The sequence below is a fragment of the Copadichromis virginalis genome, linkage group LG10, assembly GCF_057382275.1.
Source record: "Copadichromis virginalis isolate Kocher_CV1m ecotype Utaka linkage group LG10, C_Virginalis_male_GT1.1, whole genome shotgun sequence".
Classification (NCBI taxonomy): Eukaryota; Metazoa; Chordata; class Actinopteri; order Cichliformes; family Cichlidae; genus Copadichromis; species Copadichromis virginalis.
In genome coordinates, this window is record NC_140627.1 from 9426850 (window position 1) to 9450668 (window position 23819).

Here is a 23819-nt window from a genome sequence, read left to right on the forward strand (position 1 = left end):
ATATATGTTGATGTAAGTGAAGTAGGTCATTATTATGGTAAAAATAAAAATAAACCTAAAAAAATTTGGGTCATTCGTAAAATTGATGAATGCGCTGTTCACTAAAGTAGATGTTTGCTGAACTTTTTTCTCAGGTAGAAAAACCCATCTCACAACACATAGACAAGTATTGTCAAAGGTCTACAATCAGGAGACACCTTCATCAGTGGACATACAGAGGGTTTACAACAACTACTGGTTACACAAAGCTGAGCATGAGAAAGACCCACAAACAAGCAGCATCCAAAGGTGGCTGCATTAAAAGCCTGGCAGACCAACCCAAGGGAGCACATGCAGCATCCACAACTTTTTGTATTGATCTGCTAAAAACAATCGTTATATTTAAAATGATTCATTTGTCAAATTACTTTTGAGTATCTCAAAATGCACAGTAAGGATCAGTTAATTCCATTTGAATGTCACGGCTCACGTGGTTGCACTCACCTGTTACTTAATTTGATAAATCACCTTTCTTTCCCATTCTGATGCTCAGTTTGACTTTCACCAGCCGAGCATCAATGCAATGTGTTGGCACCATGTGATTGACTGATCAGACACTTGTATTGACAAGCAGTCAAACATGCGTGCCTAGAAAAGTGGCCAGTAAGTTTATATCATTCATACAGTAGACATGCAGCACATTGTATGCAGATGCAGACATGACATGATTATGTAAGTGAACTGAAGTTTCCCGTTAGGCCTGTATTTCAAAGTATGAACCATCGCTTACAGTTAAATGACTAAAGCTCTCAGAGTACAAAACTACAACACGGCTTCTTTTGTAATGCTGTTTCAAAACCTCCTCCATCAAATAAAAGCAGCAGAGTAATGCTCAGAAAAATCTATAATGATGCTATAGTTGCAAAGAACAACACCACAAATTAAGCTCTACAATGTGGTTGTAGAGCACATTTTTATCCAGTGTTAAAAAGAAATGGAGAAATTTCTGTAACCTGAAATCAGCAAATAAAATGGTTTTATAAGTAGCCCCGGCCCTTTTAAATGCTTTCTATTTTCCCTCTCAAGCTGTGCACAGGTGGCAGTTCATCTGCATTTTTTTTCATGAGTCACCAGCGCCACGAAATGATTACAAATTTCTGTCATTATTCAACAAGCAAACTACTTTAATGGGATTTGGAGCACGTTGTAGCTTAGAGGGTGTTGTGCTGTAGTTAAGTTTCCTTCTGACAGAAGGAAAGAAGAAGAATGATGTCGAGAAAAGAAGAAGAGCTAACAGCTTCTCATGAGTCATTTTCTGCAAAACACTAAAGTACATTCTAGGAGCTTTGTTCATACAGGAAGAGTCATTGCATCTTATCTCTAAGTGGCAGTTCAGTGTGTGAACCATTTCAACACCCACTGTAGGCCACTAATACCACATATAGGGGAAGTTGGAGATTAAAAAAAACAGCACCTCCCTTTGGTGTTTAGAGTTGTTCAATTTCCTATTGCAAAAATAACAGAAAATTAGGTTACCTTCATTTATTTTGTGAAATATTTAGTGATCTACCAAAAATCAGCATTGGTGTAGAGAACTATACCAATACTACTACAACTGGTAGAATTTGGATTTCTTGTATATATTAAAATGTATTGAGTTGTCACATGGTTATCAAATGATTATCAAATTTGAAACAAAATGTTAAATGCTGCGCTCGGGCAGCAGGATCTCACATCTCCGGAAATGTGCTCTTTTGAAATGTTTTATTTTTAATCGAACATTTAAAAAGGAGACATTTAATCGAGGAGACAGGTGCCTCCTGCACTCTGCACACACATTCAAAGGTTGAAACTGCAAATTGGTGTTTATTTGCTTGCCTGAATGCTCCATGTTGAAATTGTGATACGTGGCATTTGAGTCTTTTTTATTTTAAGCAGTAAAAATCAACTCTTGGAAACATTTCAGTGAGTGAAAAATTAAATAATAACCTCCAGAATCTTCTGGTTTAAAACACAGTTCTTTAATTATTTAAACATATTGTGCAGATATGTAAACAGACTCATGTGATCTTTATAATAATCCAGTAATCAAATGTTTCACTAAAATTTGTGTGAACAAAATTAATCCTTTTCAAACTGCTGCCATGTCACCCTTGGTGCAGAACGGTGATGTGGCTGAAACTCACAGTTTGTAAGCCACCTTGTGGACACACTTGAGATTTACTTTTTGTTTTGTTCCTTTGTACTTTTTTTATACAGTGGGGCAAAAAAGTATTTAGTCAGCCACCGATTGTGCAAGTTCCCCCACCTAAAATGATGACAGAGGTCAGTAATTTGCACCAAAGGTACACTTCAACTGTGAGAGACAGAATGTGAAAAAAAAAATCCATGAATTCACATGGTAGGATTTGTAAAGAATTTATTCGTAAATTAGGGTGGAAAATAAGTATTTGGTCACCTCAAACATGGAAAATCTCTGGCTCTCACAGACCTGTAACGTCTTCTGTAAGAAGCTTTTCTGTCCCCCACTCGTTACCTGTATGAATGGCACCTGTTTGAACTCATCATCTGTATAAAAGACACCTGTCCACAGCCTCAAACAGTCAGACTCCAAACTCCGCCATGGCCAAGACCAAAGAGCTTTCGAAGGACACCAGGAAAAGTATTGTAGACCTGCACCAGACTGGGAAGAGTGAATCTACAATAGGCAAGCAGCTTGGTGTGAAAAAATCAACTGTGGGAGCAATCATCAGAAAATGGAAGACATACAAGACCACTGATAATCTCCCTCGATCTGGGGCTCCACGCAAGATCTCATCCCGTGGGGTCAAAATGATCATGAGAACGGTGAGCAAAGATCCCAGAACCACACGGGGGGACCTGGTGAATGACCTGCAGAGAGCTGGGACCAAAGTAACAAAGGTCACCATCAGTAACACACTACAACGGCAGGGAATCAAATCCCGCAGTGCCAGACGTGTTCCGCTGCTGAAGCCAGTGCATGTCCAGGCCCGTCTGAAGTTTGCCAGAGAGCACATGGATGATACAGCAGAGGATTGGGAGAATGTCATGTGGTCAGATGAAACCAAAGTAGAACTTTTTGGTATAAACTCAACTCATCGTGTTTGGAGGAAGAAGAATACTGAGTTGCATCCCAAGAACACCATACCTACTGTGAAGCATGGGGGTGGAAACATCATGCTATGGGGCTGTTTTTCTGCCAAGGGGACAGGACGACTGATCCGTGTTAAGGACAGAATGAATGGGGCCATGTATCGTGAGATTTTGAGCCAAAACCTCCTTCCATCAGTGAGAACTTTGAAGATGAAACGAGGCTGGGTCTTCCAACATGACAATGATCCAAAACACACCGCCCGGGCAACAAAGGAGTGGCTCCGTAAGAAGCATTTGAAAGTCCTGGAGTGGCCTAGCCAGTCTCCAGACCTCAACCCCATAGAAAATCTGTGGCGGGAGTTGAAAGTCCATGTTGCTCGGCGACAGCCCCAAAACATCACTGCTCTCGAGAAGATCTGCATGGAGGAATGGGCCAAAATACCAGCTACTGTGTGTGCAAACCTGGTAAAGACCTATAGTAAACGTTTGACCTCTGTTATTGCCAACAAAGGTTATGTTACAAAGTATTGAGTTGTATTTTTGTTATTGACCAAATACTTATTTTCCACCCTGATTTACGAATAAATTCTTTACAAATCCTACCATGTGGATTCATGGATTTTTTTTTTTTTCACATTCTGTCTCTCACAGTTGAAGTGTACCTCTGGTGCAAATTACTGACCTCTGTCATCATTTTAGGTGGGGGAACTTGCACAATCGGTGGCTGACTAAATACTTTTTTGCCCCACTGTATATAATGAACTGCATTCGGTTTAAAGATACACAAAACATTTAAAAGGAAAAATGACAACACAAGAAGACAAAAAGCTTTATTCTAAATTTCATTTATTGGTGAAAGGAAGACTTTAAGCAGCAAGATCTCATGAACAAACTGGGCAAGGCACTGTCTGTCAATGGTTTTATAAGTCAACATTATTTTCCTTTTTGAGACAAGACAAGCATCTTTTAATGAGTTATCACCTATGATGACTAAATTTCAAATTAGGCTGCTAACACACAAACTTTGGGGTAAAACACAAACTGCAAGGATCACAAAAGTTACTATTCAAGGCATGTAAAGGAATCTGTAGCAGCAATCCTTTGATCTGTTTTCATGGCACATAAAATAAGTAAAACTACACTGCTGATCAAAATGTGTCTTTTTTTCTTTCATTAAAAGACATCAAAATAAAATAATCAGAAATATTTATCACTAAAATAAATTTGGGCTTAATTTGAAATGTGAAAAAGAAATCAAATACTAATTTCTAAAAAAAAAAAGGTTCAATGGTTTAACGCACCCTTAAAAGAATGTCCTGTACCATCTGGTTCTTCCACTTACAAAACGCTGTCTTTAAAAAATGCTGTTCCTTTGAAAACAGGTATTGTTGACAAGTACTCCTAGTTTTCTACATTACAAAAATATCCTAAGGTGTGTCTCTCTTAGACCTTACATAATTGTATCACATTTGAAAAATCCCAAATACAAAAACACACAAATGTCATTAAATACATACAGTATATAAAAATGCATGCTTCGGAGAATGTGCCCATGTGGGACAGTATAATTTGACTCACTTGTAAAAAGGTAAACTGATTTTTCCAGTGCATGTCTGACGAAATTGTTTTATTTTACGCATTGCTTGTTTTAAGATTAAACTACAGCTTTCACCTTTACAGATGACTATGTGTTTAACAATAGAAGCCAACTTCACAAGTTACAATTACCATTGCTGTACTGGGTAAAACAATAATCACTATAATAACCAAAAAACATCCTCAGTGATAAGTAAAAGAGCAAAGACTTGATGATGATGGTTAAAAAAAATATTTTAATGGTTAAATGCAGCTGATAATTTCTACAAATTTCAATCAGATTTAATTTGCAGGTCAAATTTCAGCCTTGCTTCTTTCTTCAGCGTATGTAGGTCAGCATATGTAGATGTGCATATCAGTGCTACCTTCTCTTTTGATGTCTGAGCATGAGGAAAAAACAAGTTGCAGCGTATACGTTAAACTAAATTTGGATTCTTCAAACAACTGGATTGTTACAACATATGAGATTTGCAAATGACATACCAAGTTTATTCCGTCTCTAGGCACAGTTAGACATTTGTTTGCTTAAGCTTCAACAGCAAGTTCTACACTTTCAGCCACACAGCTGAAAGTGTAGAACTGAAAATGCAAAAAAAAAAAAAGACAAAAATCCTTAGATCCTTCATATCACATTGCCAGTAGGCTGTAAATACTGTGACTTTTAACTGCTGGATGATTCTGAGCGCAGTAAAATTAGTAAATAAACTGTGAATTTTCAAAATAATAATAATAATAGAAAATATTAATAATACTGCTGCTGTTTTTTGTTCCATACAAACAATTTATTTATATTATTTGCATTTGCTCGTATAGATTGCAGTGCAATTAATTTTAAACTGCAGAAAAGCATTATTTTTCTAAAAAAAAATTAAAAATATCCAGCTTGCTGTAAAGAATCAAGTGCAAATGGCTTATGGCACAATTTGGATTTGTGAATGGCACAAAATTAAATGGATTTCTACAGCTTTTATTTAGAAATGATGATATAAAAATGTGAAAGAGATAAAACAAACTAAAAGTTGCTTGCTCAATGTGTCATGAAATGAGGCGTGAGCCCGTTACTAATATGCTACACATACCCCTAGTGAGGAATGTACTAATAAAATACAGTATGTCCCTTTTCAACCAGTGACTTGTCTAAAATTCAAAGTAAGAAATGGTAACAAACAGAACCTTCCAGATCCACATTTGTACAACATGCTGTGCTTTTGCAGCAACGTCATTTGGTGGATCTGACTTTATTTGGGTACAGAGAAAACAGCTAAAGTGAGGCAGGACTGCAGTCCAGGCAGAAAGGCCCAGCTCTGTGGGCTTTTGCGTTGGTGAATGCAGACATCACATGCATTCAAACTCATCGATACGCTGTTTGGTGTTTCCTGACCGGATCTGCCTGAGGGTCTTGTACTTGTCACGTCCTGCTCGCATGTTGTCTGCATGAATGATGTCATTTGCCGTTTTCTTGCTCTCATCCCGGGCGTTGGCCAGCTCTGAGCTTAAAGCCTGGAAAGAAGGGTACAAGTATTATAAAATTACAGTTAACATGTGCGACTCGTTGTGTAATGTCATGGTGTTTTACCCATGTTCTTGCATCAACCAGTAAGTCACTTAATTGGCTCAAAATTGACATTCTACTCACTTATTTCTGCTTTTTAAAACCTGTTTTTCAAAGGGATTCAGACTTAAATGAGGGGATTACTCTTACCTGGATCAACTTCATTATTCTACTTTAAAACAAGAATCCCTAGCTGACTGTGTGTTCTTACGAGATGTAATCATAATGTTCCTTCACTTTGCCAATACAATATCAAAAAGAATTATATTTGATTTATATCCTCCCATTTCCTTCTGCAGGCCACCTCTGTCAGCATATTTTGATCCCTGTTTTTGCCTTGTGGCACCATCAGACAGTGCAACCATGAGTGCACTTCTCTAAAGATGCTCCCACAGACATCTCAGATTGTTATGGTAGAAATCAGCATCTGTCAGACCCTGAGTGACCAAATTCCCAGTGCTCAACCCCATCAAAGTTAAAAATAATGAGAAGCATGCTACTAGTTTCCCTCCTGCTCTGATACCTTCAGGCTCCGACACTGTGGACTTCCTTCCTTGCTCCTTTTTTCTGGGTTCTACAGAAGTTGATGTTTATTCTCAAGTTCACAAGTTTACAACTCCACGATAAAATGCAGAACCACTGTGGTCAGAAGCGGACTTTGACTGAACATTCAAAAACAGCAGACCACCCTGGGAAGACTGCTGTGCATGACAAACTGGTTTGAATCTATTTGAATCACGATTTTTAAGGGTAAAAATGTATGAAATCTTTACATCTGACTGTAATAATGAAGCTGTATGACACATACACGTATCTACATACAGTCATCTGACTGCTTTAGTAGCATGACTTAATTATGCGCATTCTTTATTTTTAGTTGACTAAAGCTACTTAAAATTGTGTCAACAGTAGTCAAAGAAACAACCAAAAAAATACTTAGATACTAATCAATACTAGAAAATACTGGATTAAATACTCATTTGCAACAGTATCAGTACCAAAAGTGTTGGCTTCGCCTTCTCAATCTGACACACAACTTCACACAGTACTGCTTTCCCTTTAATGCTTCACAAATACAGACAAGCAGGCACGCAGCCCCTCCCCACACTAGCAGCTGAAGTATTTGGCATTCACAACACCGAACAGCACTTTGGGAGGAAGTTCAAGAGGCCAGTAAAGCTCCCATTTCAACAAAACTGAAGCATTAAACAGTGTAAAAGCTAACTTGGCTTCCAAATGTTCTACATTAACAGGAAAATATAATAATTTGTGTGTCATGTTTCTCTTACAGTCCCAGAGTGAAACGTGACAAAAAACAGTGGCAGCCTACCAACTTTATTTGAACAACGTTTACTTTGTCACTTTATTATTTGTATTGTTTTAATGTTTATTAAAAAAATTCCAAGGACTTACAAGTAGATGTTTCTGTAAGCGTTCGTTCTTCTCAGCTTCAGTCATTCTCTCCTCCTCGCTGCGGTCCTTGTACGTGGCAGCACCTGTTAACTCGGCGCTGGCTTCGGCGCTGCTCTCATCATTCTCATCATGCTCGTTCTCTGCGTTTAGGGGCTCCTGAGGTACCATCACTTTGTTTTTAAGCTCTTCTTTGGTCTTTTCCAGGTCCTCCTGCACTGTTGTAGCCTGAGCAAATGTAGAAATAAAAGTGAGGTGTTTTAGAAATTACCCTTATTTAATGTCTAATGAAAATGACAAAAGTGGGGGGAGCTTAACTGATATTTCTGTATTGCCATTTTTCCTACAGCATGCAGTAGAGGAGAAATGCACAGGCAGACCTATGCTACATGACCCATAGCCAGGCTCTTGGTTTCCTGTTTTGGTTTCTCTCCACCCAAGCTATATATCTTGGATATTTTTATTAGGAAATCCCTTCAGGAAATTCAATATAAAACCGAGTGCTTCTTACGCGATGCGCTATGAGTCAAAAACTAGCTATGAGTAAGACTGGAATTTCAACTACTATTTTTTCCAAAAATTCACACAATACTGAAACCACCAGTTTGCACAACTGGTTTTTACAAGGCAGAAAATCACAATGGTTTAAAAAGGGTGAACAGGATTTCCCTCACACAAAGACATCCATCATCACTACAAACACCATGAGTCACATGGGCTAAAAAAAAGAAAAAGAAAAAAAAAGAAAGGGCTGGCACGCAGGATTTTTTTTTACCAAAAAAGACAAGAGGCAGGCTGGGAGAGTTTAACCCTCCCCCAAACCCACACAACAAAAAGACCCCAGGAATGCCTGTCCTGACTATGTCACAGAGGAGGGGCAATGTGACCAGCACAACTCTGATTAACTTCTTCCTGGCATAGTTACACTGACTTCGATTATCAATGAACAAAAAGGCTTTTAAGTCTAACAGTTGAATCTTTTCTTCTTCCTTTCACTTTTTGTCCATCCGTTTTTTTTGCTTTTCCAATTACATTTCCAAAATTACTAAAATAATATTTTTCTGTCTTCATAGTATCCTAGTTACAGAACCACAAAAGATCAGTTCTCACCACAAGATGGCAGTAAAGCACAAGTTTCCTTTTTTTTTGTTTTTTGTTTTAACTAGAAAACCAGGAAGAACAAACTGAGTTCTGCAACTGCATATGCAAATATCTGTTAACGTGTTTTCTATATAGACAGCATTTCCACTATTGGCATATTGGCATATTTTTATGTTATCAGTTTTGAATAGCAAACTACGGAAAAGTCAAGCCACACCTTCTGCTGCCACTCTAATGCTTCTTCTTCCTTTTTCTTCTTGGCATCCTCCAGCAGGGAAATCTTGGAAGTCAGGTCAGCCAGCTCTGTGGCCTAAAAGAACATCATATTTGAAGCATCAGTACACACATTATTGCAGTTTTTTAAGTGTCAGTGTCTAATCACACTGGCTAACACACTAACCAGGTGCTCCTGGTTCTTCATCTGGTTCTCTGACTGCTGCAGCAGCGCCATCTTGGCATCCTCAGCACTCTTAAGATCACTCTCCAGGCGTTCAGCCTCCTCCTGAGCACGCTTCCTTTCCTGCTCCAACTCCAGAGCCCTCTGCGTTTGCTCCTCCAGCTCTGTGGACACACACACACACAAGAATTAAGGGTAAACATCATGTGAGGAAAACATTGTCATCATTCATTACAGGCAGCTTTTCTTGAACTCTCACAGCTTCCCCACCTTGCTGAGCTTTTCTCGTCTGCTCCTCGATCCGCTTTAACCTCTCCATCAATTCCTCCTTCTCCTTTTCGATCTTTTCCTTTTCCTTCTCTGCAAGTTCTCTTTTCTTCTTTTCATTTTCCAGCACAGCTCTAATGAAAACGAAATCGTTACAGGATGATTGTACGGAAATGTTTCAAAAGCAGAGCAGATAATCACCCCATTTTATTTAGTATTTGAACATAAAGCTAGTAATCTTTCTATAACTGTTACAATATCCTATAACAGACTGCATTTATTATTGCATCTTTGGAACAGAACTCACACAATCCATGTGTAAAATATTTGTAGGTTTTTTTGTTTGGTTCCATTTCGGTCCTACCTCTCCATCTTCTTGAGATTCTTCTCCTCCCGAGCCTGCGCCTTCATCTGTTGCACTTCAATAGTGTCGGGCTTGCGGCGGCGCATGTAGAGCTCATGGTTACCCATGCACAGAGCCAGAATACGCTTGTTGATGCGCAGCCTTGGAGCATAGAATACAAAGTCCTGCAATGGAAACATTTGAGACATTTAAAATGTCTTATTGTTACATGTTATTATTAATATTATTCTTAAATATAAATAACATAACATTATGTTAACATACAGGTGCTTTCTTGTCAATTGGTTTGATGACAAACTTCTTGTCATTGAAGGAAATGTTTCTTATTTCACTCCATGGAAATCCAATTTTGGGCGTCATTCTGTAAGAGAACAAAAATGCTTGGTCAGCACTGCACAGTGTACCTTTTGCGAAACACAAACCCTTCTGTGGAAACACTTACTTATCATTTTGTTCATAAATGTTGAGACCCAAAGCATCCACTCCCAACCACAGCTCTGTTCCCTTCTTATTTTTGATGTTGAAGTAATTGACTCCGTACATCTCGAGGTCCTGAGCAATTTTCAGATACTCCATCATGGATTCCTCTCTGTGGACAAATAAGACGTCTTTAACTTTTGCTAAAAGAAGAATTCACAGTCAGAGCGTGGCGTGCTGTTTGCACTGTTCTAACCGGCTGCAGAGGCCAAAGCTCAAATGCAGAGCTTTCAGGATGTGTGGTTGAGCGGGTTATACCTCTTTTTTAACCTTACCTGAACTATGAAACTTAACTGATCAACAGAGCAACTGGGGAAACATATAATGAATCTAGGCTGTGTTTACTGTTTATCTACGACAAGCTAACCTGACTGATGAAACACATATGGAAGCCAATAAAGGACATTCACTACTGTCTTCAATAAAGCATACTAAAAATGTCAGTGGCACAAACAGTACTCAGATCAACAAACTGCAGTGACTCAAGGCCAGTAACAAACTTTCAGAGCACCTGTGAGTCAACACAAAGGCCGTGGTAACACACTCTCAGTTAGCTCTATCTCAAATTCACGGAAATGACAGAAGAGGGAAGAAACTGTAGCAACAGAGAACAACAAGGTAATTCAACTAGGAATAACTTCCTCAACAGTCTTATGTTTTAGTAGGTTATGAAGTGTGTATATAAGCTGTGGCTACCCTAATGTAGTCACTGAAGACTACATTGTAGTCAAGTGGCAGAAAAAAATAAGTGTGCACAATGATAATGGAAAGTTTAAGCTACACATTTTCACATCCCCAGAGATGCAATAATTTCACAAATATCCATATTTTAGGCAACCGTCCTCTCTTTCACGTGTTTGTGTGTGTGCTGGGGAACACGTGTGTCGCTGATCACCTCATCATGCCCTTGTGCTCTTCATGCCACACTTGAATCCTCTCTTCCCACTGTTCCTTGTTGAGCTTGTGCTGATCCAGGACTCTGAGAACATGAGAGGCCCAAGTGTCAAAGAAACATGTCAGGAATGTTTCACGTGAACCTGCATATTGAAGTGGCAATAAAGCCCACGTTACCTTTGCGGAAGCAGGTGTTCACTGCTCAAATAGCCTGGTTTGTGGACTTCCTTATTGTAGTCGGCATACTTGGCCTGCACCGCGTAGGAGGCCAGAAGGACCGCTGTCTCTGGAGGGCAGTAGATGTCATCATTTAAGATTCCCTCCTTTACCTGCAGGAAGAATAGCCGCTGTGTGGCATCCTGGATTAACTCCTCTGAGACATCCTCGGGGAAGAACTTGGCACGGAACTTAAACAGCAGCGGGCTTTCCTTCCTCACATCCTGGGCTGTTACCTAAAATATGATCCGACACGGGTGAGAGGGTAGAGGTTATGCTTCTGTTTGTGGACTCGAGATCAAAAAGCGCAGTTCATGCTTGAAAAAAGACGGCCCAGTGAATGAAGTGTACTGAGTACTGAGGAGCTCACCTTCTTATTGAGCTTCAGCCAAGTAGAGAAACCCTTTGTGTCCTGGTACTGGAGTCCAAAGTACCAAACCTCTCGTAGGCCGATGGTTTTCACAACCTTTAAATAAAAACAGCAACAAAAATAAAAATATGAAATATAATTCCCTTGTTTTATTCTGTTATTTAAGGGGTTTCAGCCACAAAGATTTACTGCTTTCCTAATTTCAAATGTATTGTTTTTATCATCAGCCAAAAATAAAAAAAATTAATAGCCATGAAAATAATATATAATAATAATATATAATAATCTCCCGGCATTTTCCAGAAATAGGAGTACTAAACCCCACCACAGTACTCATCAAAGAGTCATCATTTATGTTTAATGGTAACTTAAGTGCTGGCTAGAGGAAACAGTTTCTCATACCTGGTCAAAGAGTTGCTTTCCTGTTGTATTGGGCTGAATGGCGAACTCCAGTTCGGCATCCATAGTGGTGACTCTTACGCTAATCTGAGGAACAGAGGAAAGGAAAAAAAACTTTTTCAAATATGCAAATAAAAAAAGACAGTATTTTGAGTATCATTGTACTATCATTGTATCATTGAAATGATTGTACCATATCATTTCTTGGTAAATAGAGAATAGACAAAACTAGATCTTCTGTTCTTCTCTTAAACATTATGAGACTCTGCATTTAATCATTAGTTATTATTAACCTGTCTCCCTCCCCTCACTCCCAACAGGTCGTGGCAGACAGCTGCCCCTCCCTGAGCCTGGATCTGCTGGAGCCTTCTTCCTGTTAAAAGCGAGTTTTTCCTTCCCACTGTCAAAAGGTACTCGCTCATTTGATTTAGAAACCCCTCTGTGTTAATATACGGTCTTTACCGAACAATAAAAAGCAAACTCTATGCAATATATAAGCTCTCGTGCATTAAAAACTGTGTCATTCTATGCAAACCATTTAATGGCGACCATCTTTAACAAGTGTAGCATCTCAAAATGTGTGGCACTCTTGTAGAATTCATTAAATGTGCCTGCAATAAAAGTGTGCACACATCTCCCAGTCCTGCTGGAGAACAAAGTAACACTGCAGTCCAATTACCTTTTTACTATTTTATTCTGAAATTTAGAAAAGACTGCATCTCAGGGTTACGACGAATGTACCAATCTGGCTCTGTCTCAGTCAAGAACTTATCTACAGGAAGTAACCACATCCTTTGGTGGTCGGGCCCTGTGAGGCATGACTGTTAAACACTGAGCTCTCATGAGAGATGTGCACATCCTGTCATGCATCAGACAACCTGTCTGGTGTAGCAGGATTTAACAAGATCGGTTTGTAGACAGAACTTTAGCTCGATCTCTTTTTCAGGTATCACACTTTGCTACCCTGGGTTATTCAGTAAACGAGGCACGCCTTAGTTAGACAAATTGTTATATCTGTGTCTTACAAAATCATGTCTGAAGTTGAACACATTTATTTAACCTTTTCTTTGGAAAAGCTTGCTCAGAAGGTGGCAAGAAAAGAAAAAGAAAAAAGTATGTACTCAGTAGGCTGTGCAGGAATCCCTCATTTATTGTGCCCTCTTAGAGACTAGGAAAAAAAGAAAAAGAAAAAAGAAACACCAGCATGCATGTCTATTGGGAAATAACTGTGCAGGCAGAGGCCCACGCCTGCCCTGAACAACAATGGTATGTATTATTTCCTAGTTGCGGGGTTGATTAGAGTTGCGTTCTTTCCCATCCATGTCAGCAGGACCCTATTTACTGCTCAGGACACTTGCCCCACTGTCACTTCCTGCCATCCCAGGCAGTTAAGAGCTGAGGAGAAACCTTAAATCTGGGCCCACTCTGAATGCCAACACTGCAGTCTAGAATCGTCTATACACAGGAGTTGTTAAGCTTCCAGTTATGAACTTTAGGCGATACACTTTTTTATATTTGAGCAGATAAGAGTTCAGTTTGTGGCCACCCTGATGGTGTCTAAGCAGTTTCATTTCCTGAATCAAAATAGTTAATCTTGCAAGAAAAGGGAACTACGCTTATACATTTTCTGCCTAGTTAGGGTGTGTCTCTCATGGCCAGGGCTCAAAAACACTTAACACACTATTATTAGCGCATGCTGAAAAACACCCTGTTATGGCCCACGTGCCATGTTTCCATGACTTTCTCTTAGCTCTTTTTTTAATCGCACCAAAGCGATACTGCAAGAATAAAATCCCAAACTCGTACATTTCACATTGAGAAACACATCTGTGACCGATTTTGTCACATGGGTGTATTTGATGACTGACTTGTTTAAAGCTTTACTGTATGTCATGTGAAGCTGCTTATAACAATCTGCCACTTCACTGACTGTCTGAAACGTATGAGTTAATCTGTGTTATTTTATTTATATTTGTTTTAATGTAATACCACAGCTGAATGCTACAAAAATAATTCTTTTCCAGACTCAAATCAAAGGTCTAATGCCTTGACTTACCAACAACTGTTCAAGCCATGCTGGACTCACAACACAATATTAGTTATTTAACAAAGAATTATCAGGATACACATATGCTAAGGGTGACAATGCCAACATTGTGATGTTTAGTGGGTCTAACATTCACTTTTGTGAGCAAATAATGAGTTTGATTGAGGCTGAATATAATTTAGTTATCAGAAATGTCACGGTAATCCTAAAAGTCTGCAATTTTTTCACTAATTTCATCTTAATGGCATGTTTGTTCAAACTGTACCAAGCTAACTATAATGCTGAAAACGCACGTAGCAGGTGAGAGCTGTTGGGCTTACTGAATACAGAAAGCTGCACTAACCACAAAGAATAAAAAAAAAAAAAGGACGCAACTATCATAAGTAAAAAGTGTGCACGTGTCTTACAATTGTACAGCCACTGAATGGCAATGGGGTGATGAGCAGTTAACCTGAAAGTTAACTGGGGCCAAACATCTGGGTTGCCTTGTCAGTAAGAGGAAGCAAAACTGATGAAAACTAAATTAAACGTGGTGTTAAATATTGAGTGAAGACACAGTGATGCAAGCAGTCTGTCACTAATTTTTCTAGGTTCATCAAGCTTCCTTAGCAAAATCTTTTTTAAATCCCCTCTGTATATTCAATTTCGATTTAACAAACATGTTACTAAACCAGCAGAAACAGAGGTCACCGGAGAGCATTTGCTGCAATTAGGGCTGCCACGATTAGTCAACTAGTCACGATTACGTCGACTATCAAAATCGTCGACAGCTAATTTAATAGTTGATGCCTCGTTTGAAGCTTTGTAAGATCGCAAAAGACGCAGGAATAAGTAGTAGGATTTAAGAGTGTAATAACGGACTGAAACAGAAGATGGCAGCACTGCATGTACAAGGATGCCAGCTGCAGTTAAACCCCGAAGAAGAAGAAGAAGCTATGTCCCAGAATTCATAGCGCGGCCCTGCTCAGTTTCCAACAATGGCGGCAGATAGTTAGTTTTAATATTACTCTTTCTGGGTCACAAAATAAACGTTTAACATGTTTTCGGGCGAGAATGTAACTGTGTAAACTTCAAATATCTGCTCAGTTTATCAAGACACCACATATTTTGAAAAGCGCTCCGACGTTTTCGGAGACGTCTGTTACCCACCAGCTGGATAGCTAGCCGGGGGCAAGGCTCACTAGAGCCGGTGAGAACACCGGACTCCGGGCAAATCGTTTTCAAACGCAACGCCCTCTTTCACTACTCAGGTTAAACATGATATATAAGTCACTTAGATAACTTAAAAATGTTATTGTTTGGCTTTTTTTTGTATTATTACGGAGCCCCGCAGGGGACATGGGAGGAAAAAAAAATTAGGGAGAAAAAAAAAATTAAGACGAACTTTTGCGAGATCTCGCAAAACAAACTCGGGATCTCGCAAAACTTTTGCGAGATCTCGCAAAACAAACTCGGGATCTCGCAAAACTTTTGCGAGATCTCGCAAAACAAACTCGGGATCTCGCAAAACTTTTGCGAGATCTCGCAAAACAAACTCGGGATCTCGCAAAACTTTCTCGCGAAAGTTGAATTCCAACAATGGCGGCAGCTACTTAGTTGTAATATTACTCTTTCTGGGTCACAAAATACACTTTTAAGATATTTTGAGGCGTGAATGTAGTTGTGTAAACGTCAGATACCTGCTCGGTTTACAAGACATCACATATTTGCAAAAGTGCTCCGACGTTTTTGGAGATCTGACACCCACTAGCTCGAAGCTAACGGGAGGTCGAGACCTACTACAGCCGGGAGGAACACCGCTTTCCCGGCACATCGTGCCTCGACCTCCCGGTCGGCTTCGAGCTGGCGGCCTCCGAAGAATGCGGCTAAAGCTTTTGCGAGATCTCGCAATACTTTTGCGAGATCCCGAGTTTGTTTTGCGAGATCTCGCAAAAGTCAGTCTTAATTTTTTTTTTTCTCCCTAATTTTTTTTCCCTTCCATGTCCCCTGCGGGGCTCCGTATATTATTGATTATCAGAAGTGTGAGATTCTCCAGAATATACTCCGGTGTTCTGTTATATTTTAGATAGCAAGGAGCAGATGGCTGAGTTTATTAAACTTCACCGAAACAATCTGCAGATTTCATTCAAATTTAATAAATTATCATCTTGCCTTTATTTTTAGTTAGCACATACCTTAAACACTTAAAGCTGTAAGCTAATGATAGTTATTTAAGAGCAGATGCATGCTGGTGCAATAAACTGTACATTTTACGTCCAACGGATGCATGATCTGATTTGTCGACTAATCGCAAAAATAATCTGTGACTAGTCGACTATCAAAATAATCGTTTGCGGCAGCCCTATTTGCAATAACTGCAATTACTTATTTTAAAGAAAAAAAAAACTAAGTGCCAGCTAGTTTAACCCTGTAAGGTTTCAAGTCACAAGAGAGCTTCAGTAAATTTAATCTTTAGATACAGCCCCACTGACGTGCCAGAATTCAACTTCTGCCTTACATTCCCACACAAGAGTTATCTCCATGTGTTGCTCACAACTACAATCTGTCCAATACAAGCTGAGACGATAAAGAAGATAATCCTAAGTGGTTCCTGGAACAAGTAGGAATGAGCTAGGCTCTGGACTAACAGTTCTTTGACGTGAAAGAGCAGAGGGGTTTTTAAAGAAGGTCACTATCAGAGTGTACGATAAGCCTGGCTTATTTTACAACTGATTTATAACAACGAGAAACATGCATCAGAACATGCCATTCTTTCAGTGTTTACCCCAATAACCATAGCAACTGCACATTGATAATTCTGAGTCATACATCTGAGTCATGCCATGCATGAGAGTCACACAATGTCAGCATCTAAAGTCAACAACTGCTTAACAAAGCATCCTCTTGGTTGCCAGAGAAACGCTACTGCTGGCTCCACCGCAACCCGATTTACAGTTTGGTGTATCTGACAGATAAACTGAGGATGTCAGGGGCAACCAGAGTGCAATTCAGATTCCAATCAGGTGAAATGCATTTTTTCCTTCTTTACTCAAGCATGAGAGACATTTTAGTTTTACCAAATGGCTATAAATGCTCTCACTTCCATCAGATATGCTAATATGAATTGATCAATTGCTCATTCTGAACGAACAAAAGCTTTGAATCTGGTTCTATTACAACGAACACGGAACATTAACAGTTCAGGTTGTTTAAAGCGACATTTGACATGGTAAAATGTGCGAAAATGTCATGACTTCCACTTCCTGTGCGATTCACAATTAACATCTCGTTATGTTATCGCTCAAAGCGTGGAAAATTAAAAAAAAAACTTGTGGGCAAGATGATAAGCATATGACTCTCTGACTAGAGTTTGCAGTTAGTTAACAGGAAAATGGAAATAATTTAGCTCCATTATAAGTTTAAAATTGAATCCTCATTACAACCTTAAGGGTATCTTCATTGTTAATGTCACCAAGTCTTCTTTTCTGGTTATTTTGGGTTTACTGTGTGCTTACGGGTATTAGCATTAAACGAAAGAAATTCAAACTCTGTCACAGGAAGAGGAGGGTCGAAAAAAAAGGATTGTGTTTCTTCTTTCTAACCAGGGGAGAGTACAAACACGCACACACAAACACACTCAAGTTTGGGTCTTTTAGAGCCGTTTCCCACGACCACTGTTTATTTGATTTTTAAAATGTCGGCGCAAGCAAACTGGAACAGAGTCTTGTTAGTTTTGCTGCTTCTGGTGAAACTGCTGAGTGACATCTGTCTGAGCCAATCATGGAATTTACCGTCTGCTCTAAAAAATATCCAATAATAAGAAATCCCAAGCACCAACTGATTAAAGTATGTTTTATGCATACTTGTCTTCTTTGTCAGGTATTCTCTGGCACATTGTTAGAGCCATGTAGACGTGCAGAGATTAGGCAATAGCATGGAGGTGTTAATATGTGTCAAAGTGCAGTACAAATTTTCCATTCCTGACATCTTTTCAGATGACTAATGTTAAGTCCTGAAAGTTGCCACTGTACAGTAGAACTGCTATGCTACCTGTTCACCTTGTGTGGAATTATGATTTGTCCGTCTTTGTGTAGATCCAAATAAGCTAATACATTAGCAGGTCAGCAGGGTGGTTCTAAAATAAACTAAATTATCAGTTGTCAGCTGAGGCAAAGCTAACCAAATAATCAGCATAAGATCAAACTGGTCTATTGAGAACCAATGCTAGCTCATAAGCAACAACAAATACAGTATTAAGGATGTCAAATCAGAACACTACATGACCAGCAACAAAGTACTTACGTTCAGATCTTTGATATTTGCCACAGCTTTCAAAGAGAAACCTTTAAAAAGTGAACTTTTGATTGCAGTTTGTCCACCAGCTCTACCTCTACACTGTTAATCTGCTCTGCTATGTGCACCACAGACCCATATTTAATCTCCTGCTACTTGCATACTTCCAGGTCTTTCCATTTGCCACGTCTCCATAGACACGCTTGTTAAAAATGTGATCATTCCAAGGAGAAAGCTAGATCTGTCATCATTCCTGCAATTCGAGCTAAAATGGTAAGTTATGCTTAATTTTTATGTGGTAACAGCTGCCCATATGTGCATTTCTTGAGTCTAAGGAGTTAACATGAAAAAGTGTACCAGCTCTGAAATGGTTCTAGCGTTGAAAAAAACAGGTAGGAAAGTAAGTGAACCAACCGTCATGGGGTTGCATGAGTGGGAAAATCCTTTGCTTTGTAACAACATGGGGTGAAATTCTAGCAATAAAGCTGATAATTGTTTTGTGCTTCTGAAAATACAGCCTATTTAAAAAATAATTTTAAGCTACTGTTACCTTCTTGATAAAGCAGACAAAAAGCTGCAATTCCATGTAACAGCAGCACATAAACAAAATCAGTGTAATAACAGAGCTGCATTAGGAACTAAGAACAACAAAAAAACTGTGGCAACAACAGACATGCAGAAAAATTCTGAGAAAGGGTTTTGCACTGCTGTAGTGCAATCTAAAGTGGGGCATGGTATCTGAAGACCATGCGAAGGAAAGCAGGGAGGAGATCAGCCAGACTGTGATGTGAAAGTCCATATAAGGCTGCAGGCGAGGAAATTACCAGAAAGGAACTGATGTAAGTACAGAAACCTTGAGTCATAACACGACTTCCTAGGGAAACTGAAGGACTGCCAAAAGGAGTCCTGTAAAGGCTGAGCTTCGCAATAATTATTGCTTTTGAGTGACATTAAGCTTTATTAAATGTAACTTGAACTTGAAAAATAAACTGTCTGAAAAACTAGGTTAAAAAAAACAGGTAATTTAAAACGATCTATGAATCCCAGAGGCAGCTTGGTGGGGACATGACTTTTACTTTTGCTGGATACAGAGTTGCTTGATTTGCTGAATCAGTTTATCTAACTTCCTTTTTTAATGCTCCTCATCTGTTGCATCTTTGCATAGCACCTTTAGCTAACGAGAAAGGAAATGAACCGATGAGTGTCACACATCTGAGTTTTAACCATTGCACCTGTTCACCTTTGTGCTACTGTGCATACAGGGTTTACTCCATCTACACAAATAGAATAGAATATATTTTCTTATAGTTCCAATGATTATACTTTTGGCAGTGGCAGCACAACGCGTGCTGTTCATTAATGAATATAAAAACCCCACAATCTGCTGTTTATTTTGAGAAAATGTTGCTGCTTCTTCCTGACCAACAACTGGTTTACTTTTTTCTAACTGACAGCATGACAAAAATGTGTTCTTCTGATTTGACAGTAACTATCATTTAGGTGCTTTTGAGGTGTTTGAGGTTCCCACTGGTGACTGCAAAAGCAGCTACTTTAAACACGGCTCTGGTTTTGCTGAGGTTAACAACATCCCAGCTGCACTCTGCAGACAGACGCTGATACTTAGCAATGGACTAAAATGCATGGCAAGTGAACAATTCATTATAGGAAACAACTTCAAAGACAAATATCTGTGTCTGTGTGGGACGCAAGCTCTTAGTTGAACTACATTTATTACAAACTGCACTTGGGTTATAATCAGTAGTGTAAGTAAATGTATGTGCAGAAAAAAAACATTAAAAAAAATGTTTGATTTTTTTTTGCTAATATACAATTGAAATTCAATAGTTATGTAGTGACTCAAGAGAAACATTTTTTCCTCACAATGGGTCTTTGGGAGGTGACTAGATACATTTTCAAGACTGGTACACTAAATGTAATTTTTGCTTCCCTGACCACCTGATAAATGAAAGTGTTGATTATACCATTTAAGTAAATGCTAGTAACTAGTGATTGGTTGTGCCAAAAATGCCTCCATGCAGAAAAAAACAAAAAAAACAAAACATGCTGATATTAGACGAATTCCTCTGGGGAAGAAGAGGGTAGTGAAGGCTTTTTAATGCCAGGATGCTTGACATTTTTTTCTGGTTGACAACTTGGAAAAATATCAAGGAAGTACGAGCAGAAACAATACTGTAGGAAGAAAGCAGGTACGAGACTTGGAGGCTTTTTTTCTCTCCTTTGTAACATTGAATGTTTCCGGCCTGAATATAATATATGACTAGTAAAAGGTGATAAATTTGGTATCATACTCAGGTAGTAGCTATAAAACTAATCCAGTATTATATTAACCAATCTGTAAAATAATAGTTTATTATTTATAAAAATCTGACACACAATCTGGGGATAAACATGATAGCACTACGATGAATTACAGCATCTGCACTGTGAAATGTGAATCACTCTGTAGGCTATATAATGCCGATCACCTTCTCATTGGTCATGTGTGAATCTTTTAGTAGCATCATGTCCCTTTTACATTCAGAATGTGCACGTGGGTATCTCAGGACAATGTGCAGATAAGAAGAATGACTGCACACAGATTCAGCAGCTTCTTTGTTATCTTCTTCATTCAGAAAGCATTTCACTGAGTCAAAGCTCCACACACCTTCACCCAGCCGAGCAGAACCGATGAGTTTGAAACCGCATTCAATTCTTTTGTCCACTGATAAAGGCATCCACGGGAATATTGGGCTGTGCCTTTTATAATGCTGTAGGTCTGGACCCCCTTATTTTCTTTGTTCAGAGCTCCACCAGTACCAGCACAAATCTGTGAGTGCTCCTTCATTTCAAGAGCAGTTATTTTTGCCTTTATTTAATAACCTTCGCAATGTAGCATTAAAAAAGCTCTCTGTGTCTCCTCTTTTGCCTCCTAGCCGTTTGCAGATTTGCCTCCATTTGCTCCTGTTTTGACCATAACAGCTGGCCTGGCTGACAGTTCAAATCCTTAAGAGCTGACTGAGAGGGAGGCCTGAGAAGGACTAGCTCGCTGCTAGTCCAGGATACACCTCCGCAGAAAAACAGTATAAAAAGTATAATTTAAGCCTAAATATACAACTCTAGAGCATTTTAATAGCACGCGGCTTCCACCCTGAATGAATGATTTGATTTAAGGCGCTAATTTTAGTGAACACAGGGTAGGAAGCGCGCACGCGCACACACCTAACGGAAAGTACCACAGTAATCCTCGGGTGAGTTTGAAAGGATGCGAAAGATTTTTAAACACGGTAAAACCCATCGGACATGCACTTTAGTTTATCTTACTGTTGTTAGTGAATAACAACGCGAAACACCCACACCTAATTAAAATCGCGTACTGAAAAAGAGACAGAAAAGGCAAAGTAGCTTCTGACATAACAACATAAATGTACTTTTCAGCCTTACCGTTTTCGGCATCTTTCTTTTCTTTCACGTCCGGCTCAGGCTTTCTATGAAGTTATTAAATAAAAAGAGCAGTTTGCTAAACCAGGAGAAAACTTTTTCCCATCAGAACAACGGCGCCAACCAAACGCTTTCCCGTCTCGAGGAAACAAAACCTCACTTTTTTCCGTTGGACTGCGAAGAGCTATTTTCGACCCTACGCGAGTGGGGGTGTTTTTCCTTTGTTTCGCCTTAAAGTAAAATGGACTCGAGCTGGATTTCCTGCTAACGGTACCCTGCAAACCACACCCAACCCGATGACAGGACAGCGGAGTGAAAAAGAGGTTCAGGCCAGCAGCAGACTCCGCCTGCAGTAGTCGCATCATCATGGCTGCGGTTCACTGTCTCAGTCAAAAAAGTTTCCCAGCACTCTCACTTTTAGCAGACAGGCCACGTTAAATACCATTCTTTATATGAGTCTTTTATTTAAACGACGACCAGTGTGCTGGGATACTTTGAGAATACAAGAAGGCAGAAAGTACCAGCAAACATGTCAGTATCTAAAACAAGCCTGTTAGAGTGTCCAATATATTCGTCGTCGGCCTCTAGCGCTGTGCTAAAGGCTGGTAACCAATACTTTTAATCTATAAAGGCAGCTTATGAGAGATGGTGTTGACGCAGTCTGCTTTTTATCTTCATGTTTTGTTTGTTTATATTTTTTGCACAGTAGTTGGGTGGCGCACCCATAATTTCGTTGTATATGTTATGACGATAAAGGGCTACTACTCCGCCTATGTAGTGGAGAGCAGTGTGTCAGATGAATCACATTCAATTTGCAAATTCTAAAAACATTTTGATAACCATTAAACCCCTGTGATTTTCCACAATGATTTGTTAATACAAAAACAAAACAGGCATTTCAGCTTTACGTGTATTTTAAATCAGGGTTGAATTTGTTGACATTCAACATAATAAGATTTAGGCATTTTTCACAGTTCATGTTTGAGGTATATTTTTCCATTTCCCCATAAAATTATTTATTTAATAAAATTCAGTAGGCTACATACTGAACGTACAGGACGAAGCAAAGCACAAGATAGAAAGGAAGTATATATCCAATCGCACTAGTATCGATTCTTTAGTATAGATACTATCGATATTTCAATCGATTGCCCCGCCTCTATTGGCTACATTTTAAGCATTTCAAATAATTTCCCAGAAAATCATCATCGTTAATGGCAAAATTGCAGGCTGATATGCTACATCGTTCACAGACTTAACAAATAAAAAGGCTGCTTTTGAATTACTGTTTAATTCAACTGTTGTGGTTGTTTTACTAATGTAGTTTTGTAGAATTGGGTTACTATAGGATAAATAATGCATACGGTGCTGTGCAAAAGTCTTGAACCACCCCCCCATTTTTTTAAAATATTTTGCTTCCAAGGAGTTAGGCTTTCTTGTAATTTTTAACTTGGTCTCGAGGCATAGTTCTCCAGGCTTTCTGATGGTCATTCAAAGCCTTTCTTTGGACATTGGCTCCATTTCCATTCATTTTCAGTGCAGTCCTTGTACCTGACCATTTTCAGAGGAATGATTTTTTATTGTCAAGGTACTTAACACCAATCTATAAATTGTTCAAACTCTGTGTTCTCTGGAATTTATCTAGCTCTGTCAGGGGATAAAACTGTAATACTTAGTGACATACTTACAAGTGCAGCATGCAATATGATGAAATACAAACTCTAAGGCCTCCTCTTTCAGTATGCATCACATAAAGCGCCTAAATCATGAAACTGCACACTGTCTCAGTGCAGTAAACCAACATCGTGAACCTTAAAAGAGGTTTCTACACTGCTTTGTACATGCTCTGGATGAAAGTTCTCAGCCCAGATTGAAAATTTGTGGTCAACAACATCTAGAGGTGGTTGCAGGGTTGCAGGTTTTTTC

At 39.1% G+C, this 23819-nt stretch overlaps 1 protein-coding gene across 1 annotated transcript; it reads right to left on the reverse strand.

The window, feature by feature from the left end:
- Positions 1 to 4905: 4905 nt before the first annotated feature.
- On the reverse strand, positions 4906 to 22229 carry LOC146699823 (moesin a). Its single transcript, XM_085469712.1, has 13 exons — positions 21897 to 22229; positions 12140 to 12223; positions 11738 to 11833; positions 11329 to 11603; positions 11153 to 11236; positions 10223 to 10369; positions 10045 to 10141; positions 9781 to 9944; positions 9420 to 9550; positions 9153 to 9313; positions 8970 to 9062; positions 7655 to 7879; positions 4906 to 6189 (listed from the first exon to the last, which is right to left on the reverse strand). The coding sequence occupies exons 1-13, from the start codon at positions 21906 to 21908 to the stop codon at positions 6025 to 6027; spliced, it is 1734 nt and encodes a 577-aa protein (XP_085325838.1). The 5' UTR covers positions 21909 to 22229; the 3' UTR covers positions 4906 to 6024.
- Between the last annotated feature and the right edge of the window lie 1590 nt (positions 22230 to 23819).